Source organism: Euleptes europaea, chromosome 9, assembly GCF_029931775.1.
Source record: "Euleptes europaea isolate rEulEur1 chromosome 9, rEulEur1.hap1, whole genome shotgun sequence".
In the NCBI taxonomy this organism is placed as follows: domain Eukaryota; kingdom Metazoa; phylum Chordata; class Lepidosauria; order Squamata; family Sphaerodactylidae; genus Euleptes; species Euleptes europaea.
In genome coordinates, this window is record NC_079320.1 from 78,141,591 (window position 1) to 78,153,803 (window position 12,213).

General features: G+C 42.7%; 1 protein-coding gene across 1 annotated transcript in view; it reads right to left on the reverse strand.

Annotated features, from left to right (window-relative positions):
• Positions 1 to 10,141, reverse strand: part of STIM2 (stromal interaction molecule 2) — a 65,033-nt gene extending 54,892 nt beyond the window's left edge. Inside the window, exon 1 of the mRNA XM_056855103.1 lies at positions 9,989 to 10,141. Within this exon, the coding sequence (XP_056711081.1) occupies positions 9,989 to 10,141 (153 nt within the window). The remainder of the gene's footprint in view (positions 1 to 9,988) is intronic.
• Between the last annotated feature and the right edge of the window lie 2,072 nt (positions 10,142 to 12,213).

The window sequence follows — 12,213 nt, forward strand, 5'->3', positions numbered from 1 at the left end:
CGGGTATGTGTGGCGGTTGGCTAGCAGCCTCGCCAGTCTTCTTACGTTTTCCTGAGGAGGGAAACTTTTTGTCCCCTTTTCCCTCAGGATTCAGTTTTCTTTTCCTCTTCGGATCGGGGCCTTTTTGGGACTGCGATGAGTCTCCGCGGCTGTGGTCCGCCGCTACAAGGAGGCCCGGGTCCAAATCTATGGACGAAATGAATTCGTCCTGGTGGGCGTCCGCCATCTTTTTTTTTTTTTTTTTTTTTAAAGGCGGGAAAAATTTAAACCGAAATTCCCCCCCCCCCCGGGGCCCGCAAACAACAGACAAAAAGGGGGAAAAAAACACGGAGGTAAGGGGAAAAGGAAAAGCTAGGGGAAGAAAACTTTCACCCAAATTTAGAGGAAAAACGGCGGAGAACCGGCGGCAACCTGCTTCCCTGACAAAGGCAGGAAACAAAAAACTGAGGCGTTCCGAAGGGAGGGGGTCATTTCCCCTAGAGAACCGGAAGGCCTACAAATTTTGTTGATTCCTGCCTTCCCTAGCAAATAAAGGAAAATAACCAGACTGAAGACGCCCTTCTTACCTAGAGCGAGAATAACCAGCAGGGGATCGTTTCCTGAGAGGATCCAGCAGGGATGCCAACTGATGTACAACCGTCGCTGCCCTCAACCGTAGGCCCGGTAGAACCTCTCTGTCTTACCGGCCCTACAGAACTGAGTCAAATCCCGCAGGGCTCAGGTTTCACTCAACAGACAGTTCCACCAGGATGGTGCCAGGGTTGAGGACAGCCAGATATGTCTTGGGGCAAGGATCACCAGCAGATTGGTTACAGATGAGCACAGAGCTCTTTGGGGGATATATTGGGAGAGGCAGTCCCGTATGTACAATGGCTCCAGACTGTTTAGGGCTATAAAGGTAAATATCAAAATCTTGAATCTGATTAGGTACTCAATCTGGAGCCTGTGCAGCTGGCAGAGCACAGGTTGTCTATGCCCTTTCCACGGGGTCCCCATAAGGGCCCGCGCTGTAAAGATAACTAACACAAAACAGACAACAAGCCTAAGGACAAGATCCTCAGCCGCTTGTATCCAGATCATCAGGAATCGCTGCCTTCCCCATTCTGGAAGGTTTCTCCGACATCACCAAAACGGTCTGAAAGAAGCTATCATCCACTCCTCCGTCCACCAAGAAGATAGAAAATCACTATCGAGTAAAGCCAGACTCAGCAGAGTTCCTGATGGTGCATCCTCCCCCATCCTCCATTGTCATGGGGGAGATGCAGTCTTGACAAAGACAAGGGCATCACTCCACCCCTTCTGATAAGGAGGGCAGACGCTTAGACCATCTGGGTAGAAAGGCCTATACCTCTTCGGCGTAAAACGTCCGTATCGCCAACTATCAGACGATCATGGGGGGTATCAATTGTTCCTGTGGGAAAAGGCCAGCCCTCACATACACTTACTGCCAGAAGAGTCCAGATCGGTCCTAAAACTCATCCAAGCTGAAGCAACTCGATTGTTGAAGCAGGAGATTAGTGCGGGCAAACATGCAGCTGAAGTGGCAGCCAGATCCATGGCCACAGCCATTACTTTAAGACGCCACTCCTGGCTACGCACAACGGCGCTCCCTGCAGACAACAGAACCCAGGTCGAGGACCTCCTTTTCGAGGGTGATACCTTGTTCGCCTCAGGCACCACTGAATTCTTGACTAATATAAAGAAAGACCATCAGACAGCAAGATCTTTAGGCATTACCACGGCCTTTCAACCCCATGTTTTGTGTTAGTTATCTTTATATAGTTTCTGATTATTCCCAGTAAGATTAATTCCCAGATATCTTACCAGCTTTTCTGTTATTTTGCATCCTGTTGCTGTCCGAATATCTTGTTTTTCCAAATCGTCTAAATTCTCTTATATAATCTTAGTCTTATTTTTGTTTATTCGGTATCCAGAAAGTTGTCCATAATATTCTATTTGCTCCATAAGGTGTTTAATTGAGCTTGCAGGGTTTTCTACAGTCAGGACAACATCAGCAGCATAATATTTCAATTTGAACTCCTCTCCAGGAATTTTCAGACCATACATTTTATCATCATGTCTTATTCTGGTTGCCAAAACTTCCAAGGCTAGATTAAATAAAAGTAGAGATAGAGGGCAGCCTTGTCTAGTGCCTTTGTTGATTATAAATTAAGATTGGCTAAAACCTTAAGATTCTGTTGCTAAAGAAGGTAGTGTGAACATAAAAATGTAGTTGCAATCCTTCATTTTTCAAATAAATTTGACAGGGAGCTGTGACAGGCTATTATTCTCTGTTAAGCGTACACACCTAAACTTGCCTTCACATAATATGTGCTGTAGCCCCAAGATTCTTTTCATTCCTGGACTACTGCCAGTAAGATCAACAGCTGTTACCAGTTTCAAAAATGAAATATGACTTTAAAGTGTGTTCGTTTTGTTTGTTAAAAAATCTCAAGTTGAAATAGTAAAATGAACACATGAGACTGCCAGGGACCAAACACATGTGAGAGCCAATCCCCCCTCCTTTTTAACTAGAAGAGCCCTCACATCTTTATCTGCAGGTCACAAAGACAAGCTCCTAAATAAACCAATCACTAAGCTATCCCTCTCCAAAAATCCTAAGGCACACAGAATGTTAATTACTGCTGATCCTAATCCAACAGATAATTCTGAATCAGGCATGCTCTCATGTGGTAGACACAACACTGAAGACCGATGTTTTTACCATCTCTTCAGCACACAAGGGACAAAGTAATATTCAGCCATGATACAAAATATGTCTAACATGGGCAAGACATCTCACAGATATAGACACTTATGTGCATTATTGCCAAATCTATGTAAGATATGCTCATTAACAAATATGAAGCACACAAGAAGCTGTCTTATACTGAATCAGACCAGTGGTCCATCACCATCAGTACTGACTACTCAGGCTGGCAGTGGCTCTCCAGGGTCTCAGGGTGAGAACTTTCACATCCCCTATTGCCAGATACTTTAACCTAGAGATGCTGAGGATTGAACCTGGGACCTTCTACATGCCAAGCAGATGCTCTACCACTGAGCCAAAGCCCTCCCCCTAAATATGAAGATTCATGCATATGGATCATGACAGCCTTTCCCAATAGGAGAACAATTGCGAACCTTCCTACTGTTTCCAAATTCCCAGACAACAGCTACTTTTCTACGTTGCAAGCAGATGGCACTGACGGTCTCAGCTGAGGAACAGATGTTGCTTTGAAACTTATCCACATGGCCTGCAGCATTCATCCAACCTGTTTGGATATGATGTTTTAAGCTCACACACACAAAAATGTTTTGTGGTGTAGTTAAGCACAAGAACTTATCAGGCAAAGCACCATATTGACAGCACTGTGAAGCCAGTTGGTTTACCACGCAGACACATTCCATTCCATGTTAGATTTAAATGTTTTCCTTTTGTAATTGGCTTACTGATTAACGGAATAGTTTTATCATACTTCTAAGCTGCCTTGTGTCCCAGTGACACAGACTATAAATAAAAATAAATCTGATTGTCACAGTAGTACTGGAGAAGCATTTAATCCTTTCCTCCTGCACCATTACTATGATCTCAATTACTCCCCATGTGAAAGCTGCCATTGGTCCCATGGAGCTCCTGTATCATATGTGACTCGGCTCTCAATTTGGGTCAACCCCTCTTCAGGGGCTCATACAGAGACAGATGTTTACTACTTAAACATACACATAAACGTGATGTATAATTTCATTACAAAAAAATTAACATGCATCTCAAAAGAGCCCATCTAACGCTCAATTGCCCTGACCTGGACAGCTAGCCAGATCTCAGAAGGTAATCAGGGTCTGCCCTGACTAATATCTGGATGGGAGACCTCCAAGGAATACCAGGGGAGTGACATGGAGGCAGGCAGTGGCAAACCACCTCTGAACATCTCTTGCCTTGAAAACACTACGGGGTCGCCCTATGACAGCTTTGACTTGAGGGCCAAAAAAAAATTACCCCAATTAAATATATCAAAACACTCCGAGATCTAGTTCTGAAGCATGAGTTCCAGCAATTTAATAAAGGGACAAAAACAGACCAGAAGCTAACCCCCACCCCCAAGTGCTCTGTTCGATCTAACACCAAGCCTTTTCCCTAGCGGGGGTGGGGGTGGGAGGAGGGAGTCAGGATCCCTCCCGCTCACACCTCCCATCTTGTTATGCAAGCAGCATTAAATCAAGAGGAGCAGAAGCAGCTGAGCAATTCACACCTTTCGCTGCCTTTCCTGGGGACTGCAACATGCAGAGTCCAAGGCTGGCTCTAACTCAAAGAGCGAAGGGAGAAACTGAGCCATCGGCAGCTTTTCTGTATTCCAAAACCTACAGCTTTATATCTGATGTTATTAAAATGAATTTCGCCATGCAGCATGAAACGCAGTACAATCTTTTCAAATTACAATAAAATGTTTACCTAAAAAAAGGTTATGGCTCCTTAATTTTTTTAGCACACATGTTTCCTGCCACTTTAAAAAGTCTCTCATTTTAAAAACGGATTATTCCCAGTTGAAATATTTCCTGTCGACATTGCTGTTAGCAAACAGAACTGTCAAATATTTCACAACGCTACCTTAATGCTGAATCGATACTTTATCTACCAATGCATGGCTAAACTTTGAGCCCTATAGTGCGCAATATTACAGATGACAAATTTAACTATGCACTGTTAAAATATATTTTAAAAACATTCTTGGTTTCCTAGAAAAGCACTATAGGAATCATCCTTATAACATGTGGAGAATACAGAGATGTCTGCTGCAGTCATACAACCCAAAGGTTTACAGAGAGAGAACAAACTGTAGCAGAGCATAGAAAGCAGCATTTGATAGGAAGTGATAAACAGCCATGCACTGCCCACAGTTTATCCACAGCTGGATAAACTGAAAGCCTGTGATTCCTTCCAGCTGCGCAATCCTAAACAGAATTACACTCATAAGTGCACTGAAGTTAATGGGCTTTTAGAAGGATTCAACTCTATTCAGGATCATGCTGATTTTTTTTTTAAACTGTGCTAGGGCAAAGGTGGTGCAAAGAAAAATCTATTGAGAAGATCCTCTCTGTTTCTAATGGGGGACTGCAGCAAATGAAAGGTTCACCTTCCTGGAAAAGAGGAAGAAGTGCAGAGAAGGGGGCATTGTTCCACCAAAGAAACAACAGTATGATTAAAAGCAAGGAAGGAGTATAGTCAGCACAATTAGGATTCCAAACCTGGCTGACAAAAATGGGGCAATTAAAAAAATATTTCAAAAAAATGCCAAACATGGGTGAGGGGTGGCATGTGTATATCACTCGATATGAACACAGTCCAACAGGTGACTAGATTTGGAACAATTTATTAATACATGTATCGGTTGCAGCAGTGCTGGTCATAATTCTGGAAGCGTTTGTGCCTCTTCCAAGATACGATTTGAAATGCTATAAGACCTAGCAGCACTAGTTAACTACAGAATAATATATGACTCAAAAATAAGTGAACTAAAGACAGTGACATCTCTATAATGCCACTTACAAGCCTCAGGACAGAGGAAGTACTGCCTATAATGGTGGCTCATTTAGACACAAGGAATAACATGGCAGAAGGCAAAGATATAGAATTGCTGCCCTAACCATGAAGGGAAATCAAGCTGAACCAAAATTCAAGGTGCTTGCCTCAGCCATGTAAAATGCCTTTGAGAGAATGCCGCCTGCTGACTGGGACAGCACCTATATTCCAGGGGACGCAATCAAGACCTTTTACTCTCTGCCAACCACCCACAAAATAGACAGCTGTACATGGAAGAAAGTACAGTGAGACAATGAAAATGGACAACTCTTGACCTTTTAATGTACTGATGTTATGACGTTCAACTTAAAATCAAATTCAAGGGCAGGGAAGGTAGAAATAAAAGATAGAGGATGGATAGTAGAAGAGTTTGAACAAGGGTCACTCCTGAAGGGCTCTCTTTGCAAGGACTACACCAGAAATTGTAGAGAGCAACGATTTGGCCCTGTGGGGGAGACCCTCAAATACTGGGAAGCATTCACAATTGAGGAAGGGGGAGATCCATGATTTTAAGGCAGTCCTTTCTCCACACTACTACAGCTTCTGACAAAAAGCAGAGGAGAGTAATTTTAATTCACCCTACCTTGAGGTTAATATCCCAGATCACCTGGGTTCCTTTCCAAGGCCCTTAAAGAAAGTGACATAGCAAATAGGAATCATATCAGATTTACCTATTTTATTTCATTCTATTTTATCTTTATTTATCTTGTTCCATCTCTTGGCTTATTTTTATTTGTGCATGTCCATTCTCCCGCCCGAATACCACTACTGCTATTGATATAGAAGGCTCCATTGGAATTATTAGATGTGAGCCGCCCTGAGCCCTGCCTTGGCAGGGGAAAGGCAGGATAAAAAAATCTGAATAAAATAAAATAAATATTAAGGACTTGGCTGATGGCCATTGAGGATCAGAGTTGCACTGAATATATACATACTACTATAAACAGATATAATACCACCAATAAAAAGTGGCCTTATGTCAGGCCTCAGCAAGTCGATGCGTTCCAGGCAATAACTTTCCTCCAGACGATACAGTGAGTAAAAAGTTTATTTCAGAAGAACAGCGATTTCAGCAGATCAAAAGACTTAAGACTAGCATACAGGTATGGGGAAATATTGAAACATATATAGGGTGGATACAATGGGGTTGATTGGATTATTGGAAACAAAGACACAATACCGGTAAAGACTTGAGCAAAAGTATTCAGAGTAAAATGTGTGCGTTAAGTGGCTGATCTTCCCGGGCTCCCAGTATTGTTCTGCGGGACCTGGTATCAGATCAGCCATTACCGGGACGGGTCTCCATTGAGCTAAAGATCTTGGGCAGGAGACCAGGTGCAAGCGGGGAGGGACGGAGTGCAAAAGGACTCCATTTTGTCCGTGGGGGAAACCATCTTGTTTCTATCCGGGGCCGGAGGAAAGCCTGACACCTTATCAGTACTACTAATGTTTTTCTTACAGCCAAGGATTTATTTGGTAATGCTGCATACTCAGTGGCCAGCAACAGATGATGGGTTAAGAATGATGGGACTGGATGCACTGTGACAATGCAGAAAATGAAAGCTAAGAAGGAGAGGGCAAGTGCAATACTTGTGGGAGAGAAGGAAACCGAAAGGTCAATAGGGAGGTTAGATCTAAATGGGGGAATTATTCACAGTGGGTAGCAGCGTTAGTCTGTCTGCAGTAGTAGAAAAGAGCAAGAGTCCAGTAGCACCTTAAAGACTAACAAAAATATTTTCTGGCAGGGTATGAGCTTTCGTGAACCACAGCTCACTTCTTCAGATACCTCACTTCCTCCTTTTTGCAGGGGGGGGGCTCTCTGTGAGCTGGCCTGGAGCCCAGATACAAAACAGCAGAGCTCTGGATCCATTCTGAAAACTCTTCCACCTCCACCAGAAGCCATGGCTCCAATCTGGATCCAAATAGAATTCTTCTGAAACACCCCAATACCTCCACGGGAAGCTCACTTTGGAACTTCACATTGTTCTTAGACCACAGGATGTCTGAGCTGCAGTAGAGTCATGTCTCATCTAAAGGTCAAGGAATTAAAATCAGGTGAAGACTGCAGCAAGAGAAAGTAGCCAGGCTCTCATGAGAACCCCAAATCTCCCTATTCAGTGGGTCCATCTTGTGCCCCCCTCTCAAGGCTCATCAACTTTTGGCTACAGGGAAGAATTAGGATTTATAAGACAACAATGTATGGCCCTTTATGGGCTATTCAGGGATCTCCCATACAATGTCGTTTCCTCCAGAAATCCATTTCCTGAGTCATTAGCATTGATCTGTCTACTTTAAAGTCCACCAAAAAAATCCATCCTCTACCCATTTCCTGGCACTTCCAGAAATTTAGTTAAATACATAATTAGGACTGTCTACTCACCTCCTAGCCCATCAGCATCTACCTGACATTCAGGTGATCCTGTTACTTCACCTAGGCCCGTCATTAGCATCTTACACAAAAAAAGGGTTCAAATCTTCCTGTGACAGATCTGATGTTAATATTTCCTCCAATGGGAAGTTGGATTCTAGTACTGCTCCAACCACAGAACAACCCCAAGTTTACCAGTAGCAATAAGGATCGTAAATATTTGCTCAATAGCAAAGTAGGAGCCAAAAGTGCAGCCAATGACTGTTGGCTTCAAAGGTAAAGACCCAGATAAAAATTGTGTAAGAATGGCACCTCAAACTGGGCAAAATTAGGTTTACTCTAATCCACAAGAGTAGTTCTTCACTGTCTACATTTCAGGCCAGAGACTCTCCTCCTCCACTTGAATCCTCTCACTGCTTTGGGTATTTGTACTACTGCGAGCAACGTATGAAACTCTGCTCTGTTGCTTTAAAACTCTCTCTTCCCTCCCAATCCTAGCCTGCTTGCTCCCTGGGGCTTATCCCTTCCACTCCAAGTGCCACTCAGAAACAAACCCTAACCCTCACCTTTCTACCTACCCTTCTCCTCCCTCTCTGGGGTCACTGTACCATCCTAACACCACCAAAAGTGGGCTCCATCTTTCAACTCACCTGAAGGAGGCTACATCTAGATAGCAACAGCAAGCAAATCTGTATAAATGGGGCTAATCTCCCAAATGCCTATATCATTTTATGTGTCATCCCGTTACTTGTATTGTGGAGATTCCCCAAACACAATATTTGCATTACTTTTTTTAGTCTGCCTGCCTTCTTCTCACTTTTCTTTGTCAGCTGTTTATGTTCAATAAAGACTGAAAAACCCATCACTTTCTCTGAGTGCCTCCCTTCCCCCCAGTTTCATCTGATATATTGTGCTGAGATTGTGCTCATGTAAAACCAGACTCAAAGATCTGTCACCCAGGGACTCAACATTGTATGTCTGAAAGCCAAACACAAGCAAAGCCTTCAGTGTTCCCCAAGTAACAGTGCCCCATCTCTCTACACAGCCAACATAGAACTTCAAACCCAGATCTACCTGTTTCAGTTCAACAGCATTCTATTCAAAAACAGTTGCTAAAAATTAATTGGGGCTCCCTTAAAAATTAGGGTTTGAAACCAGGTTCTGAGAGAATCCAGGGTTCTGCTGCTAATGGTGAAGTGTCAATCTGATGTTAAATATATATTTATTGGATTTCAATCATATATGTTATATGTTGTTAGCTGCCCCGAGCCCCGCTGCGGCAGGGAAGAGAGCAGGATAGAAGTAAGCAAGCAAACAAACAAATATAGATTCAAAGCCAGATGAGGAAAAGCCCCTATTGTATCCCTTCGGGTACTCAAACGGTGCTCAGCCAAAATCAATGCCTGCATGTCTTTCTTATTTATACAAGGACAGATTTTATTCAAGTTGTGTGATTCACAGAACATTCTGTTCTGGAGGCTCCTGCAATCCTCAACATTACAGGAGTGCAGAAATATGTTGGGGGCAAGGGGAAGCTGATGGGGGGGAAATCACTTCTATACACATTTTGGATGCCAATAAAACCACCAAAAACACCCATAAGAAACAGCAGTTATAATAATTAAGCACTGCAAATGAAAGACACAGCAAGGTAACATACAGAGATCAGTTGAGGATTGTTAAATATGTTAACAAAGCGTTTCAGTAGAATAAAAGCAGCCAGGAATAAAAGCATTCTATTAAACTCGGAAGAGCAGCTATTAAAAGGGCTCTACTAAATAATATCACCTTAACCTTGTATATCCCATGCCAGATATACCTATGTGAGGAAGAAACTCTAAAGCCTTAGGTGCCTCAGCATTAGAGGCGCAACTTCTGCTGCATACCCAACATATGTCTGCCACTGAGGGCTCAGAGAATTGATCCTCCATATCTCAACCAGCAATAAATTCACACAGGAGACAGCAGCCCTTCTTATACACTGTTCTGAGACAAACTAAGGCTCCAGACAATAGCGAGAAAATATTTTCTACACCTACCTCATCACTTTCCTCTACCTCAATACCGCCATCTTTGTCATCATCCACTTGTTTGTGAATTGTGCGCAGCGCTTCGAGACTGTATTTATCCTCCTCAGTAAAACATGGCGGGCTCAGTAAATGGCAAGGATCTAAGGACAAAATCAGAAACATAACATTTCAGTCTTGACATTCAAGTGGCAAAAGAGAGCCAGCAGAAGCCACCCCCTCCAAACCTGAAGAGTACTCATTTATGCCAGTCCAGCAACATGGAACATGCAGTATCACAGACTGAGTTCACATACCCCATGCATGACACATGAGAATTGCTTCTCCATGGCACAGTCTGTATATGTTGAGACACTAGAGCCATATGGAAGAGAGAATTGCAAACAGATGCCCTCTCTTCTAGCCAGATACTGATTAGGTGGGGAAGACCCTTGTGATTAGCGGCTCCATAGGAAACATACCATGGAGAAAAAGCTCCCAAGCTGCTTCCAAGACCTAAAATGGTAAGCTTTCCAGGACCCCAAGTGACCTTTAACATGTGAGATTTATTTAAGCAAAGAAGATGAAAAGCTGAAAGGCAGCATGTGCAAAAGGTGCTCTATGGGGGGGTGTGTGTTAATAACTAGCTTCTCCACTTTATTTTTCACTCCCCTAACTCATTCGATCAAGAGAGCCAGTGTGGTGTAGTGGTTAAGAGCGGTGGACTCTAACCTGGAGAACTGGGTTCGATTCCCCACTCCTCCACATAAAGCCTGCTGGGTGACCTTGGGTCAGTCACAGTTCTCTCCAAACTCTCTCAGCCCGAGCAGAGGCCAGCAATGGCATACCACCTCCGAACGTCTCTAGCCTTGAAAACCCTACGGTGTCACCACAAGTCAGTTGTGACTTGACAGCACACACATACCTCATTCAACCACTTTGACTACAGCTTTCTGAAGAGTCTTTGTGGGGGCTTTTTAATAAGTCATGCATTTCTACAATCCACGAGAAACAGGAATTGCCAGCATCTATGACACTTCACTATGTTTGTTTCTTCAAAAAGGTTGTACCATTCTTCAGTGAAAAGACACAATGAGACAGAAGAACTCACATACACCATGAGGCATGAGAACTGATTATCTATGGTACAATCCCATTCTGCTGTTTATGTAGAAACACTACAGGTATATACAGGTATCTACTTTAGGTGTGTATGCATGAGTTGGGGGGCATGGAGGTTCATGTGCTTGTTTAGGTACACGCAAAGGTCTGTGCCTTGGTATGATCGGGGAGGGGAGAGGTTATAGAGATCTATGTATATGGCAAACATGTTTGTAACCATGCAAATTATATACACTTGGAGCCTGAATTGGCTACAAAACCCTGGTGAATACACTCTGGCAAATTCCAGGTTTGGCTCTGCATAACACGTGACGTGCCTTCTTTAGATTGGTTTTATCATCTTGAACATATTCACTTGGAAGCCGGGAAGCATTTCATTAAAACACCAAACTATGCCACTTGAGAATTGTTTACAAACAGCTCGGATATATAATCTGCTAATGAGAGAACACTTAAAGTTCAGGTTGTACAGATGCCTATTTGTGTGTAAACACGGTGACATTTGCTAAGAACACTGATAATCAGACCAAAATATCAGCTAGAAACGTTTTAAAAATAGCAGCTCGCATAGCAAAGACTTCCAAATCCACAGCACAGAAACAGAGCAGAGGTCTGAAGGAATCACACATTTCATCTACACCTGCCATAACAGGATGCTTAGGATGTTCTGGAGGACATTAATTCATAGGGTCACCATAAGTCTGAAGCGACTTGATGGCACTTAATACACATACATGCACAAACCCACAATAGCAAAGAAACCATACTATATGAACTAATTGTGAATAATAGTTTAATAATTAATTAGCTATGTACCACTGCATTCCCCCATTTTAAAGTATCTAAATTTTAATTGTATTTTGTACTTCTTTTACTTTATATTATTCAGTTTGATGGTCTATGAGTGCAAATAAAATGATGATGATGAACACTTTAGTTACATAATTAAGGTAATTAACTCAGAATACAACAAATATTTTTAAATATATCTTTTTTTTTTGCTAGAGTACAGTGTTTGATGTTGGCCCCACTTCATTCCTCAAACCACTATCCACTTTCAAACACATTGTTGGAAAAATCCAAGCAAGTTTAACTCTATATTCAGATCTGTGGCTAATACTATTGCAACAGTATGA